General features: G+C 33.7%; 1 protein-coding gene and 2 long non-coding RNA genes across 3 annotated transcripts; all 3 read right to left on the minus strand.

Annotated features, from left to right (window-relative positions):
* Positions 1 to 4,867: 4,867 nt before the first annotated feature.
* Positions 4,868 to 5,721, minus strand: LOC103951779. Its single transcript, XM_018648538.2, has 3 exons — positions 5,562 to 5,721; positions 5,370 to 5,448; positions 4,868 to 5,252 (listed from the first exon to the last, which is right to left on the minus strand). Exons 1-3 carry the CDS (start codon positions 5,565 to 5,567, stop codon positions 5,008 to 5,010), a joined length of 330 nt encoding a protein of 109 aa, XP_018504054.1. The 5' UTR covers positions 5,568 to 5,721; the 3' UTR covers positions 4,868 to 5,007.
* A 4,493-nt stretch (positions 5,722 to 10,214) lies between these two features.
* Positions 10,215 to 11,987, minus strand: LOC125474985. The gene is made up of 3 exons (XR_007256338.1): positions 11,964 to 11,987; positions 11,449 to 11,499; positions 10,215 to 10,879 (listed from the first exon to the last, which is right to left on the minus strand). It is a non-coding gene; the product is annotated as an uncharacterized LOC125474985 (long non-coding RNA).
* A 318-nt stretch (positions 11,988 to 12,305) lies between these two features.
* LOC103951777 lies at positions 12,306 to 13,835 on the minus strand. The gene is made up of 4 exons (XR_667823.3): positions 13,510 to 13,835; positions 12,966 to 13,011; positions 12,524 to 12,595; positions 12,306 to 12,399 (listed from the first exon to the last, which is right to left on the minus strand). It is a non-coding gene; the product is annotated as an uncharacterized LOC103951777 (long non-coding RNA).
* Between the last annotated feature and the right edge of the window lie 3,010 nt (positions 13,836 to 16,845).

Below are 16,845 nucleotides of genomic sequence, written 5' to 3' on the forward strand. Positions count from 1 at the left end.
CAGCGTGTATTGTTCAAATCTCTCTATCTATCTCCTATTAATTTAGATTATACACACTAATTGTAACATGTGCCGCATCTCCTACCTCCTACCTTGTAAGTACCCTTGGTAACAAATGTCCCACAAACGGCCGTAAGACAGTACGTTAGACCACCTAAAGCAAGGCTGTGATTTGTCTCATGCGGTGACTTTGGCGCCGTCTAATACCGGTCAACAAGGCGGTTGGCTCTCTCCTATCAACAGCTGCCCACTTACCTGGAAACTATTTTTAAAATTTTATGGGTGATGGGAAATAATAGGTCACCATATCCAACGCCAGAAACATCCAAACTTTCCACACTCCTGCAGAGCAAAGCTCAAGGCCGCCGTTTTTGGCATTATTAAGCTACTAATAACATTATAATGATACACATCAATATTTACCACTGATATCTGAGAAGATAAATGTTAATTTTGTTGCAGAAAAATAGAGAGTGAGAAATAATGTTGAAGAAAAAACCTGTTTCTGCCGTCTGCTGTTTGAGAAGGAGCAGTGCTATCTAATCTCTCATATCTGCAGTTGGATGTTCTGTTGTCTTTGCCTACTTCTATCACTTCCATCTTTCCTTATAAATCCCACTTCTCTGCACACTTCCCATGCAGTCAAGTAAATTCGAGCAAGAGAGAACAAAGCTAGACTTGAATACAATTGCTATTTTCTAGTAACTTCCTCCAATTTCTTTGTCATGCATAGTTTATGATTCAGATTCAGTACTCTAACTATCGGGTAAGCAATGTAATTAAGCTTCTTGAACACCGTGGACTCATCTCCTGTTGTCGTTGACACTTATAGAAGTAGGACTGTCTGATTGCTATACATTGTTGACTCATCTCCTACGCTTACACTTTCGCATTTAGGGTTGTTTAATCCCACGGTTCTTTACCTGTTGGAAACTAATGCAGTTAAACTTCTTATACATTGTTACTTTTCCTGTAACTTTCGTGTTTTTAGAGTTATTTGCTATCTAATATGGTCTAGGAACCAGGTAAGAATTGAGATCTGATAAAATTTCTCACCTGGATGACTTCTTTTCTTGCAAATCATTAACTGTCATAATTGCGGATAATTGGGTTGGATTATTTAGTTTATTGAGCTTCTTATTATTGTGCAGGCCAATTATGATGAGATGCACGATGATTAAGGATCAACCTATCCACCAGTCAAGAGGCACGACGTGCCTGGCTCCCTGGATGCCATCTAAGCAAATTGTCAATAACAATGTTGATTTTTCTTAGTTGGCATTAAGGGAGTCATGCATGTCTAGCTGTTAGACTGACCGACCGATCAATCCTCATCATATAATGCGAAGTTTAAACCAATCATTTCTTACAGTGTTAAGTACACAGCTACATAGAAGTGTGCTATTTTGTTGAGAGGAGGTTGGCTCTTAAGATTGATGAGGAGTTCTTTCTTAATTTATTATGCATTCAATTTACAAATATTTATTGGGAATCTTTATGAAACTTTTTATAATTGGAATCTTTTTTATTATAAATTATTTTATAAAAATTGTGAATCGTTTAGTCAATCAAATATAACAAATAAATAGACATTTCATAATAATTTTACTATATTCATCTATATTTGTTTTTGTATAGTTTGATGACGAAAGGTTCTCTTTTTTGTTTGTTACAAAAATGATCTTTATAAAATAATTTATAATATTCATAATTCCGATAATAAGTTTAAAATTTCATAAACTGGTCATGAAATGATGAAATGAGGAGGAACTCCTCCTCAACCATTGAAGCAAAACTCCACCTCAATTATTAAGAAGCCAAGTTAATTTCCTTTTTTGTTGATCCGCTAAAAAGCCTCTCTCCTTTCTGTTTTCTTGCTTTTCCCTCTTGTTCTTGTTTTTCTATTTTTTTTTTCCTTGTTTAAGATCAAGCCAAGGGGAATTGCAGTTCAAGTTGTCATCTATCACCATCTTGATTTGTAATTTAACAACCATGGTGAAAGGTACATTAGGCAGTAGCAGCACAATGCCTTATTTGTGTCTTTTTGTTTTATTATTAGGCCAATTTTTTTTTGTGTTTACTGTGGTGGCACAGCACAATCAATGTGACCTTTGTGTAAAAAAGTTGTTAATCAAACCTCTATGGTGAGTCCTGTTTGCAATTGAACTTCAAACCCAAACTTCCATTAGTATTTCGTTAAGCAAACTCACGTGAATATTACATAGAGGGGTCAAATTCATCATTTCAATTTAAATTATATTTTATGTCTGATTTGGTGATTGATCCCGTGAAAATTTGGGGGCTGACCTCTTTTTTCTCCTCCATCACCTGGCAGTGGTTGCTTCCTTCTGCTCTTGAAATATCGAGTATTCAAATGGTGAGTGTGTTTGTATTAGGAAATGAGTGTGTCGTGTGTTTGTATTAGGAAATGAGTGTGTCATGTGTTTGTATTAGGAAATGAGTGTGTCGTTTTGTACTTTAGCAAAAGAAAGGTGTGTTTCTTAAAAATAATAAAAAAAATTGCTCAACCAGTGAAACATATTTTGATATTAAAAAGGAAAAAAATTCAATTGCATGTTTAGATCTAGGAGATACAATTGCCAGGGATTCATTGCCAAGTGATGGATGAGTAGAAAAAGGTAGTCCACCAAATTTCTACGGGATCAATCACCAAATCAAACATAAAATGTAATTTTGATTGAAATGACAAATTTGACCTGTTCACGTGATAGTCAAGTGAGTTTGATTAACAAAAGATCAACATAAGTTTGGATTTAGACTTCAATTGTTAATAGAGCTCATTAACAATTTTTTTACCACATATGTTACATTGAAAGTGTCGTATCACCACACAGACCACTAAAAAAATGTAGCCATATTTTTATAATAATTTACCCCTTAGATTACCCCTTGCTTTTGTAATATAATTAATGACCTAACCTAAATAATTCATGAAGAGTATGTCATGTTACTAAGTGTGTGCATGATCGCGTGACTCTTACTAAGTGATTATAGTCATGGGAATGTGCACCTTGAGGCATCAAAATTTCCGCCCTAACTCGTAACACTTCAGCATAAGGCACATCACAACACAAAAAGAAAAATTTGAAGAGTAAATCACGCAAATTAAAGAATGTGTTAGCAGTGTGCAGTATATAATTGCAGACTAAAAAAATGTCAACTTTCTATATATAATTTATGGATAATGTTAAGGAGACTAACTTTTTAAATTAAATTGTGTAAACCAAATGATGTGTTTGTTGACGATTGGATTACTAATTAAGTGTCGATTACATGCTTATTTTTTATTGGTGACACATAATTTGATTTGTAAATTTAGTTTAAAATTTTAATCTCGCTAGCATTATCTATAATTTATATACTAATAGGTTAATAGCACAAAAGAGATTATGAACTATATAGTTTCACACATATAGCTAAGTAATAATTAGAATAGTGCAATTACAGGAGGGGTCTTGGAATGGTGGATGGGCTGTCCAGTTGTCGCCATATTTGTCCTTTAACCAGTTATATGAAGGGTACATGTGGGCCACTTGATGTGGCAATGCCTTACTTGTGTCTGTTTTGTAATTTTAAATTTACCCCTTTATTATTCAACACACTTGCAGCTTAAGGCAATCTCCAATTACGGCAGGATATGTACATGGCACGATGTAGGAATGAAGTGTAATTTTGAGGCTTTTGAATGTCTGTATATAGTAGGATGTAGGGATGGACAAATGTTATTTTGTGGTGCGGAATTGACGGTATGGATTATCGGCCATTTTTTATTTCAACAAGCTGAGGCAGTCATCTATCACCAAAGTTTTTAGGGGTTTTTTTTTTTTTTTTTTTTTTCACTAGCTACTATTGGGCCTCTGTGGAGGATTTTTCTTTTTGAGCTTAAAAGTATTTATGTTTTTTTTCATTTATGTATTACTTTTTAAGTTTATGGTGAATAATTATTACTCATGTTTTGTTTGCATAAGTGACATCTTCTTTCTATATGTGACATCTTCTTTCTATATGTTAATCCATTCTAGGGCGCAAGCCGTATTTCTACCATTTAGACTTTGTTTAATGAATGTTCTCTCCATGGAAGAAAAAGGCAATCTCCAATGCTTATTATTTCTCTCCAATGCACATGAATCAAATGTTTGGAGTTTTAGATGGTTGTGACTGCTACTTTCCTTTTCTTTCTCTCTTCGGGTTGATCATTTGGGGTTTTAAGTTGAAGCAAATTGATATATGGGTTTGAGTTTGAGATAATGTTAAATTTGAGTTCACAACTTTTATCATCACTAGTTTCTTTTACGAGTTGTGGGCGGGTATTCGTAGCAAAAAAGAAACTAGTTTTCTGGGCGACAGAAACTACAAGAATTTTGGGCAAAAGACACTGCAGAATAATTGAAGAATATTGGAAAATACCAATTTCCTTATAACACTATGACCTTAGCAGAAAACTAAACATATTATGAAAATATGGGAAAGAAATACCATTCAGGCAATATTTCAATTGTAATTACAATTCATTTGATCTCTAAATGATGGTGCGGAAAATGAAATAAAGGGTAAGAACTACTATTACTGTTTTGCTTTTCTCTCATAATAATACTACGATGGATAAGACGAAGCCCTATTGCTTTTCTCTCATAATAATACTATTACTGTTTTGCTTTTTTATGTTTGGTAAACATTCAGTTTCAGCTTTTTTTCACAGTTTTGGGTGAAAAAAAAAAGCCAAAAACACAAAGCTGCAAAATCCAGCTTTGAAAAACCAGTTTTTTTTCACATCTGTTTTACATAAAAGTTTATCAAACACTATAATACTGTTTTTTTTTTTTTTAAAAGCACTTTTACAAAAAAATTATACCAAACACTCTGCTGCTTTATTTCACAGCTGCTTATTCTCACAGCACATTATAATTAGTTTTTTTTAAAGTACAGCAATACCAAATCAGCTTGAAAACAAGTGTGGAGAAGCTAGTACATACAATTAGTTATCAATCACAGAATGGTGCATATACTGGCGGGTTCTTCATACGAAGGATAAGCCACCACGTATTGAGGGTAACCCATGGCACACTCCTCCTTCTTTTCCTCTTTCTTTTTCTCCTCCACAGGGATCACACTCAGCACATCAGCATACTTCAAGCTTTTTCTAAGCGAAGTTGTGAGCACAACTACATCAACCCCTTCCCCCGTTACCTCTATTTGTTCCTTGTCACGTTGATAACTTGCTGAGTTCACACCTGCATTATTAAACTTTAATTAGTAATAATTTGTAACTAAAGCTGCTAAATTGGGATTAGAGTTAATTTCTGGTATTTGATTAAATTATTGTAGAACACAGTTAATAAGTAAATTACCATCTACCCCAACTGCAGTTTTCATAGCTTTGGCTTTGGTCCTTTCATCGTGCACAGACAACTTGATCACGACCTTTTGCTGCAAACCAAAAAGAGCGATCGATTAGCATAGAACACAAATTTTGAATCAAATAATTTGTCTTTTCTGTTTCCAATGCATGTTTTTGCATGGACCTCAAATCTCAAACATACCTTCATGATCCTGGTTCTTGATTAACGGTGACGAAGATGAACCGAAGGTCTTTGAAGGCCTTCGGCCGGCTTTGAGAGATTGATGGGTCTAGAAGGATAGGGGTGTGTACTATTATGTTGTGTGTGAAAATTTGGTGAAAAGTGAGAAGGCACTTCGATATTTATAGGCCTCTTGGTAGTCTCAGCCAAGTGCGTTTCTGAAGAGAAATGAGAACATCATAGGCGGAAACTGATCCAGCGAGGGATCTCATGATCGTCGTCGTTTATCGCACATCTTGTGATCAGAAATCGTTTAAAATTTAAAATTTAAAATTAAATATAAATAATACCTAACGAAAACTGACCACACGATGTACGATGAACGACCACGATCACAAGATTTCTTACTTCCTAGTGCCTGTTGGTCACATGTTTTTATTTTATTTTATTTTGGTCAAAGGGTTATTGATCGCATCATGATATGAAAATTGGCTCTATCTTAAATGTGAGATTGACTTTTGCTTTTTTTATTTTTGTTTTTTCGTTCTGGAAAGTCAATTTCATTAATTCAATAGAAGGTTACAAGTCAACACAAAGGAAGGTAAAATAATTCAAGTACATTATGAGGAAAATAAATACATAAAAGTCCAGCCTAATTAAATAAATTAAAACGGAAATCCAAATCCCTAATCTTCACCAGCAGAAAGCAATGTTCGCCATCGTCATCACCACGAAAGTTTTGTCAGCAGTTACCGAAACAGCAACACTAGAGAAAACGATTGAGTGGTGAAAACGAACAAGACATTGCAGCATAAAAGTACCAAACCCGCAACTAGAAGCACACCACATCCAGATTTCTTCACCAATGACACAGAACCAAAAGATAGTCACTAGATCCAAATCTCATTTACGAATCCCTGCAAATATATACAAACACAATAACACATGGATAGAAGGTGAGGCTAAGGGGATATGTAAAATACCCTTACTTTGGCTGAAGCCGCAGTACACTTGGCCTCGAGGGAAATCTGGCATGCCAGTTGGGGGACAAACAATGAGGGAGAGAAATAAAATTGGCAACCATATTCAATCCAGAGTCTACAGATTAGAGCAAAGGATGGGATGGGGATGTTACTATGGATTTTTGTAGGAAGGACTTCACTTGTCAATATATGAGCAAGAATTCATGTCGTGTATGAATGTATAAACGCAGTTGTCACTTCGTTTTCTATTGAAAACCTTTCATTCTATAAAACTTATCCGATATATAGAAAGCTAGTTGTTACATCTCACCTTTCCGTTACTCAACTGGTTTTCTCATGCCCATGAATTGGGAAAGTTCATGAATAATCTTCCACACAAACTTTCTAGAAGGGAAAATAAAAATTTGTCATCAAAAGTGCTTGTAAAACATGAGTCCATCACACGATTAGTCCTAATATCTCCACTTTATATGCTTATGAAAGAACATAAGTGGCACAAATGTTAAAATAAAATTAAAAAAAAAAAAGAAGAAAAACCTAGTGCTAGATTATATATTCAATTTAAGCTCTTGAAGTGTACTTCCATTAAAATTTATATTCTATTTTTGTTATTTTTGTTATTTAATGTCTCCACATTAAAATTTTAATTTTATTAATATGCACAAATTAATTCTTTAATTATAAATGAACATAAATGAGAAAATATTAAAAGAAAGGGTAAATTAGGGACACAAATGACATACTGAAATATGTAAAATTGACTTCTTTGTACCGAAATATTTGTACATAAATATATTATAAAGAATCAAAATGTATATACCGAAATGTATTATATTGAACTAATGTACCTAAATGTCAATATCGAAATGTATGTAACGAGATGTATTATATTGAATTAGTGGATGCACGATACTATGTGGAGTAATGCTGAAGACTTCTAAGGCTTTTCAACTAAAGTATTTTATACAAGAAGAGAAAAAAGGAAGAAAAATATGATAGAAGAAAATAGAAGAAGTATGACAAGGATATTGTAGTTTATTTTACCTTAACTGTTTATAAGAGTCAAATACAATATACACACAAATATATACAAGGTTGAGGCCAAAAACAACCGATGACTTAATTCTGATTCCGACACTAATTGATGATGAAGGTCAATATGAGCATGCTCATGGGCTAATACGACTTATACATTCACAGTCACTTTCTAATTTCTAGAGAGAACTTTGAAAAGTAAAGCGACAATCAATGAACTTACAATTAAAGAAATTCCAGACAGCAGACGCACCAGTTATTGATAAGCAATTTCCAACTGTTCGAAAATTATTTTTGGCGTTCATGAAAGATAAAGCCACCCTTAATCAGGAGAAATTCTGGATTCAGCAACCAGATTACATGTTCGTCTGAATCCAGGAATAAAAATGGAAGTACCTCTCTCTCCTAACCTTTTGATCCTATTCCCTCTCATAAATTCTCTAATCCGACACGCACAGAAGACCTTGACCTTAATTAGCCCCAATTTACCGTGGTGGTCGTCTACCGATTCGTCGTTTTCAGTTTGTCTTTGTCCACGGGCTCCCCTTTCTTAAAAGCCGTGACGTGCTTACGAAAGTTCTGCCTTGACCCAATTACTTGTCAAAAGGAGAATATTGTTTTCTTGGATCACATGTTGTGGACTATCTTCCAGATGAAAGAATTCTTTATAGATCATCTGTCATTTTATTTTTTTGATATATTATTTTATAATATTAGACAAAAATTGTGCTACAAACATGAAAAGAGCCAGGCCAGACCCCAATAGAACCCCCCTTTCCCTCTTAGTTGTAATCTTATATTTTATCAATAACGTCTTTTTTTTTAATTAAAAAAGACCAACTAACGTCTTGTTAAAATCGCATTAGCCTACCTTGAAATCGACAATGTAAAAATGTTCTTGGAATTATCCTCATCATGATTCCTTCATATACCCAATAGGAGTATTTCATTCAATATGAAGAAAAGCAAGCATATATGAAAAATGCGAAAGTAAACAAGTACTAACAACGTCACACTCTTTATTGTTGTAATATTATGATTATGGTGTAATCAAGACATCTCCTGTGGGGATTTGTACACATTTTCCCTCTAAAAGCTATTGAATTAGTAAACTTCGGTAATTATATATGCCAAAGATGATAGGTCAATCTCTTTGCCCACATTTAATCTACTCCAATTTTTAGAGTTAAAATCAAATTTTAGGTTTTAAACTTACCTCAACTTGCTCCAACTCTTGGGCCAAATATGAGTTTTAACCCAAAACTCATTTCTACGGCAAATTTAGCCCAGAATTCTTACATGAGTTAGTCGGCTGGCCCACCATATATGTGTATATTTTTTCTAATTTTATATTTAAAATTTCATTTAATTCAATAGTTAAGATCTAATATGATCAAATCTAACAATAAAAAAAAAATTCTAATGGTCCAAATTTAAATCCAACGGCTAAAATAATTTAAAAAAAAATATTTCATTTGTTTCATATTCTTTCATATTGTCCATGAGTTTCATGGTTTCAGTTTAGTTTGATTTTTCAATATTTATCGGAATCTTATTTATAGATTAAAATGTTTATACAATAAAATTTGGATAGTCTACATAATTTTTTTTAAAAGTTACTTTAAGAAAAAATTATCCTAAATTCGTTATTTAATAATCTTAACTTAAAAATATAACTCAAAAGGATTGGAGCATAAAATTGTTCCTAGATTAAAACCTAAACTTTTTGAGTTTAAAGTTTTAGGTTTTACGAGTTAGAGACTGTCTAAGAAAACCTCGACCATGCAACAAGATTAATTAATCAGCAAAAGGTTCAGTCCTGTTAGTTAGGGATTGTTACTGGGAATCTCATAAAAATTGTAGTGACTGCACCAAGTTGAAAAAAAAAGTTTTAACCACGTGAACGATTTCATGTAATCGACTTTTGGTTTGGAAGGTGCAAAGAAAAAACAAGTTGGAAATAAGAGTTATTATTCCGGCAAACTACAAATTATTAAGAGAGTTTTAACGAAACAGTTTTGGTATTATTCACTATTAACGAAAAATCACATTTTTACTTTTCTCTGATACTATTTACTATATCTTTATTTGTCATTTTTCATTAAAATTAAAGTTTTTTTAGACTTTTCATTAACATTCCTAATTAATAATTGTCTCTACTTCCTTTTGGGGTCATCTATGGACAATGATGCGTTTAAGTCATTAGGGGGCAAATTGGATTAGTCGAAATTTTGACCAAAGTGTGAACCCCTTGCAAGGTACCCCATTACGTGGTTCACTGTTTGTGTGCTTGATAAATAATAAAAATAAATAAATAAATAAATATAACATATTGTATACGGTAGATTTATGATTCGTTTAAGAGTACTTTTAAAATGATTCAAAACTGTTTTAGAGAAAATATTTTTGCGTTTCAAAAACACTTAGATTGCTTCCTGAAATAATACACTAGTTATGTGTTTTTTTTTTTTAGGAATAAGTTTAAGTGTTTTTTCATGATTCACTTACGTTTTTATTAAGAGTTAGTTTCAAAAATATTTTCATAAAAAACCATTTTAATAATTTTAAAGGCATTTTCAAACAAATCCTTAAGCATCAACTCGTTGTCCTTCTTCTCATTCAGACAAAAAAAAAAAAAAAAAAAAAAACCTCAATGTTGAAGAACTAGCTACTACTAGAAAATATTATTTTACCGATAATTTCCAAGCCGACTAAGTAAGAGTGTGTCGGCACAACAACTTTCACCCGACAAATTTTTTGCTTTGTCAGCTAAACGTGCGTACCATGGTTAAGATTTTGAGGCAAACTCTTCCAGACGACATAGTGTTATTGCCTACAAAATATTTTGTCGGTAGTGAAGTTCCTAGCCGAGAACTTGGCTTCGTTGTGTAGGATTTGGTGGGATTTTTCCTACCTTCTTAAAACTTACATTTGAATACTAAATTTTTTACGGTTAGGGCTTTTTAAATTCCTAAGCCTAATTAATTAACGAAATAAATTGCGATAACTCTCTTTAACTTTCACGCTGCTTCTCTCTCAATCTATCACGCTTCTCTCTCTATCTGGTTTTTCACATCCCTCTTGCCGCCTCGTCTCTCTCGCTATGTCGTCCTTCACTCATGGACTCGAATTTACGCTCTCTTTCCTTCGAAAGGTAGGTGGCTTTCAATTGGTCTTTCTCATCTCTCACTCACATCTTTGTCGCTCATCTCTTTCCCGTTCTCATATTTATCATTGTGCACCTTGTTGTTGCAGTGCGTGGCCCAAAATTTCTCGCCAAATTTGATAATAGAAGGTACTATAAATTGTGCCCGCGCGTTGCTGCAGAATTGAAAATTGTATGAAGAATTATGCAACTGTATTCTCTTCGTAAAACAAAAATAACAGAAAGTTTTAAATAATTAGATAATGGAAATTGGGTACAAAAATATTAAAGTGGCAAAGTAAATGTAAGTGGTGAGAAAAGCTATACTAATTATGCCCCCCATCTTTCTTGAACATAGGTTTGAACAAAGAAGCAACCATTTCTACTTTTGGTGATTGAACATAAACTCCAACATAAAATACATGACATGATAAAACATTAAACTTTGTAGGTGACATCGTACGAAAATTGCTAGTCCAGACGCAACAAACTAATACATGACATGATAAAGCAACAAACTTTATAGGTGAGATCGTATGAAAATTGCTAGACCAGACGCAATAGTGTAATATAACGGAATATAAAAGGATTTAGAAAAGTTCAATTTCCATATCAACTAAGTTTCTAAAATTAAAATTAAAATCAATTCAGTTACAATTCATCTAGCAGGATAATCATCAATTAAGTTGCATTTCAACAAAAATTAGACATGCGACCTGTAAGTGAAGAAAAAGAAGAATCTTACTACTATAAGGCCACTTTTCTTGTCGAGCTCATACTTAACCTTGTAGTAGGTCTGGAAATTATAAAAATCCATCCAGTCAATTGACAGAATACAATAGTTGTGAGTAGGTGAATATGCAACCAAGAATCTAAGATATACTTGACAAATTTGCGATTCCATTGTGCCTAAATGATAACAAATAATTTGCCCGTTATAGACAGTACAATTTATATACAAACTCATCATGAATGAAACAAATTTAAACACCAAAACAGAAATTTATTCCTCCAGAGTAGAGGGGGGAAATAATTTTTTACTTGAAAAGTTGGAGTAGCACTACTACATAAATTACAAATGCAAATTGAGGGAATACCTATCAAATAAAGTTGACTGCATTCTAAGCAATGCTAAAGAAGATTCTTAATCTTTTCAAGTGCTACATGCAGCGAACATAAAGTTTGGATACCAGACTTGCTCCTAGTTGTTTCCAAAGAACGAAAAATTGACGTGATTTTGGAATAAATTGCAGAGTGTACCTTACACAGCTCTCCATGCAACTGCATAAGAAAACAAAGACAATCAACCAACGATGTACGATGATAAAACTATAAGACGAAATAAAAGGCTGATATTCAGATGACCCATGGTGATACTGATCCAAAAAAAAAATATATATATATGGAGGACAACTTCAAAATTGAGTTTCAGAGAGAGTGAGAGGTGAAGTCACCTTGTAACTAGAGACCAAATCCTTTTTTTTTTTTTTTTTCTCATTACCCACGTTGCAATTCAACTTGAGAAACCCGAAACCAAACACCCAAACAAAATTCAATCAAATATCAGCACGAAATATTAATTGGAAGCTAAAAAGATTGAAACTTGCCTAATGTGATGTGTACAGTTTGGGCATCTGCTTGTGGGACTGTTGTGACATGCTGATCTCAGCTCCTTTAAAGTAACATCAGCCATTGTCTGCCAAGTAGGTAAAATCCATAAGATATCTTATAATCCATGAGATAAATTATTGCGTCAAAGTTATATGCTAAAAGAAAATTCATACTTCTATATGAACCCAAAGAATGATTTTTGTATATACCTTGGTGGGTTCATTCTCCAGATGAGTTTCTCTACTCATCATCCATGTCATGTGAAAATCTCATGCTAACTTCTGCAGAAAGCCACCAAATAAATGAAAAATAAAATTAGACAAAAAGGTTGGAGAGAATATGAAATAACTAATTAGAGAGAGAAGAACCATAGTAACCAATCGGGAAAGATGCTTTTAAATTCCAGAAAAAACATTTAAGACAAAGTGAAAAAAAAAACCATCATTTTTCAATTATTTTTCAGTCTTACAGCGGGATTACACAGAAAATATAAATAAAATCCCCAACTTTCTCAGAAAACTACAACTATTTTTACAAATTTCCATCACCCAACATTGAAAAATGAAAATTAAGAAGCAACACGAAAGCAGGCAAACAACAGAACAAAAGAATGAAATATGTGAGAAACGAAACGTTAAAAACAGCACATACCCGTTCAAAAACAAAAAATCCCAAAAAATCTGTATATTAGCACTCCCTGCAATACCCCAAAATCAGAAAATTAGAAAAATTGAGTTTGGTAACATTGTACCTTAAGAAACCTCTAAATTTCTAGTCAAAGGAAAATTAATACCACCTCTGCATAAAAAATAATCAAAAGATAAAAACTCAAATTCATACAGCATTTGTTCAAAGTATTTATTAGAGAAACTTGCATATGGATGAAGGTGTCGATCTCTTGTATCATGTAGAGCAGCATTGCCTGGACTTCGCGAATAGAATAGGTTATCAGCATTTAAATGATTTTCATACACTTCGCGAATTTATTGTACTATAGATACAAAGAAACTAAACAAAATATATAGCTTTCTCTTTTTTGGGATTTGAAATTTTCGAGAGCCCCATCCTCATTTTCTTTAGTCCAGACAACAGATTGAGAAGCCTCTTTACAGAATACACACATGCATGAGTCAGAGTCGCTTGATTTGAAATTCGGCCATGAAAACGAAGAAATGGAGAGGTGGTCGTGCTTTACCTTTATCGGTGATGGGATTTGCGGAGTCCTCCGTGAAGGCAAAGTCATCGATGATGAGTGCAGAGCCGATCTGAGCAAGGCACCGCGAGATGGTGATGGATCCTGATCCAGTTTGGGGGTTGAACTTTTGGAGATCGATTTAATTTCTTGTTTCAAAAGTGTTAATCGAAGAAGACGCAGCAGAGATTTTTGCAGGAGGTGTGTTCGGGAAGGAGAGGGCTAGAGTTTTTTAGAAAGAAGCAGACGTCTGAGAGCTTGGCTTCGAAATGAAACGAAGAGTCCAGAAGGACCAGAATTTCTAGAACCACATCAACGCGTCGAGATCCCGTAGAAGCAGGTTTCTTTTCCATGATGACCAACACATGTATACAAAGGGTATAATTGTAAATTCACTGTACAACAGGTTAAAAATAGCTGTGAATGGGCAGCAGCTCAAGGGTAGTTCCACCAAAACACTGCTCATGAACAGTGCTTTCTACCGGGTTTTAGTATGTAGATAATGTGATGGAGATTTGGATAACTACATTGTTTGTGGAGTTTTGTTTTTGGTCCTATTTTGATTATTGACCTAGAATTGGATATTGAATTGAATGGTTTGTTTTTTTTTTTTTTCCTAATTTTTTTGTATTGGGTATAAATTGAATGATATATTTTACATTTTGATTGGGTATGGAATTGATGGTATGTTTGGAGTACGAGGGTGAGGCGTGTTGTGCATTCACCTATTGCTTGTTTTTTTCCCTCAATTGATGCTATATTATTTGTTCAAATTGTTAAATTTAAGGGTTGGGTAAATTGATTTTAGGGATTTTGATTGTGGCCTAGGTTCTGATTTTTTTTAGAGAGATGGGGCTTGACTGTGGCTTAAGTTTAATTTTTTTTTTTTTTTTTTTTTTTTTTTTGTATATTCTTTGCACATTGAAAAATTCTGGTACTATTTGGGGGGTTTTGGTGTTGCAAGTTCAGCGGTTGGCTTCTGCGTGGCTTTATTAAGCTAAAACAAGTGCAAGCCCAGTGTGTGATATTCCTCTTCACTTGTAAGTGAGAAGTCTCATGTCGAATCTTGTGTATGGAAAATTCGATGTCAAATTAGATTGTCCATTGTGTGGCTTAGCCTCTCCCTCCCATTAGTGTAAAATATTTCGTTGTACTAAGAAGAAGAATAAAAAAAAAATTATTGTGTAACTTTTTGTACCTCCTTTTGTTCATTGTGATTTACATCTTATTCAGGGACTAAAGAGAACTTCTCAAATGGGAGGTGGTTTGAAATGCTGATTGCAAGGTTTGGATGAGTTGTTGTCTTGGCCTCTAAGAATATATGTGTCTGGTACATGCTTTCTCATCCAAGATGCAAGTGAAATTCAAGTTTGATACAAAAAGAAATACCTTATTACAAATATCACTGCGAGTAGAAATATTTATTTATAATCTGTTTCACGGTACTTGCTATTAGGAATACATAATGAATAAGGCTATCTAATTTTGAATTTGAGAAATCATAATCTATGAACTCTTTAGATTAGGTATTTTTAAATCAATTATGATGTTATGATTTTAATTGTATGCTAGTTGATGTGTAAGATTGGATTTGGAGACAATTTGTTGCTGTTGTTTAGAATGGTCTGAATTGTTTTCAATTGCCATTTGTGTTGAAATTTATCCTTCGTCTTTTATTCTTTTCAGGTGAACTTTGATATAGACACCAAATTTATGAATACTATGACTACCTCAACAGACTCAGGCTCGTTTGATACAAGAAGTTCATGTTTGAGTTACATGAGAGTTTCATATCTCGGCCCTTGCTATTAGGAATATTTATTTATAATCTGTTTTACGGTACTTGCTATTAGGAATACATAATGAATAAGACTATCTTACTCTGAATTTGAGAAATCAGAATCTATGAACTTTTTAGATTAGGTATTTTTAAATCAATTATGATGGTCTGATTTTAATTGCATGCTAGTTGATGTGTAAGATTTGGATTTGGAGACAATTTGTTGTTGTTGTTTAGAATGGTCTGAATTGTTTTCAATTGCCATTTGTGTTGAAATTTATCCTTCCGTCTTTTATTCTTTTCAGGTGAACTTTGACATAGACACCAAAATTTATGAATACTATGACTACCTCAACAGACTTAGGCTAGTTTGATACAAGAAGTTCATGTTTGAGTTACATGAGAGTTTCACATTCCGGCCCAGGTCCCCACCACATCTCAGGCCTGTTTTACCACCGTAGCACGATATTGTCTGCTTTGGACCCCGACCATGCCCTCACGGTTTTGTTTCTGAGAACTCACACGAGAACTTCCCAATGGGTTGTCTGCTTTGAACCCCGACCATGCCCTCACGGTTTTGTTTCTGAGAACTCACACGAGAACTTTCCAGCGGGTCATCCATCATGGGATCGCACGTTACTCGCTTAACTTCGGAGTTCCCATGAAACTCGAAGCCAATGAGCTCCCAAAAGGCCTCGTGCTAGGTAAAGATGGGAATATACATATAAGGCATACATGATCCACTCCCCTGGATGATGTGGGATGTGACAAGTTACATGAGAGTTTGGACGAGAGAACCAGGGCAATAAGAGCTTTTGTATGAACATTTTCAGGCAGAGTGATTTTTGATATATGTTGGTTGGTTCATTTGTAACATTCCTTCAATTTTGTTTTTATAATTTCACATATGATGCTTTTGTATAAGCACTGTAAATATGCTTTTGTACATTCAACATTTAAAATTCAATAAAACATAACTTCTTAACAATTTTGTGCATTGTGTTTTGATATGCATATGTAATAGCTGACAATTAAAGCATTTTTTTATTTCATTTTTTATAAATCAAATGTATTCCCAACAAAACAAATTTGTAAGGAGAGAGAAGACTGTGCCGACGAAATAGCCATAGCGACAAACACATTTTGTAGGTTGAAATGTATTATTTGTCAGCTAAAAAGGCTTGTACGGACAAAAATATTTGTCGAAAGATGGAAATGCTAACAAAAAGGATTTTGTCGGGAAGTTGATTCATAGCCGACGTAATACCAAATTTTGTCGGAAAAATTCTCAGGCGACACGCTTTTAGCGACAAAATTGCCGACAAACTTTTTCGTCGGGAAAAACACTTTGGCGACAAATTTTGACTTTTGCCTACAAATTAATTTTGTCGGTAAAGTCAAAATTTCTAGTAGAGAGATAACATACATGTGAGATTTAAAGATTGTATTCAATTCTTTAAGTTATCCTCCAGGGGTGTGCTATCCACACGTTCATTTTTTACTTCATACACATATTTTTAATTTGCAGCCGTCATATCAACTGAATTTAAAAAAAATCA

The sequence above is a fragment of a genome, unplaced genomic scaffold (genome assembly GCF_019419815.1).
Source record: "Pyrus x bretschneideri cultivar Hongxiangsu unplaced genomic scaffold, Pyrus_bretschneideri_v1 Contig13, whole genome shotgun sequence".
Taxonomy (NCBI): domain Eukaryota; kingdom Viridiplantae; phylum Streptophyta; class Magnoliopsida; order Rosales; family Rosaceae; genus Pyrus; species Pyrus x bretschneideri.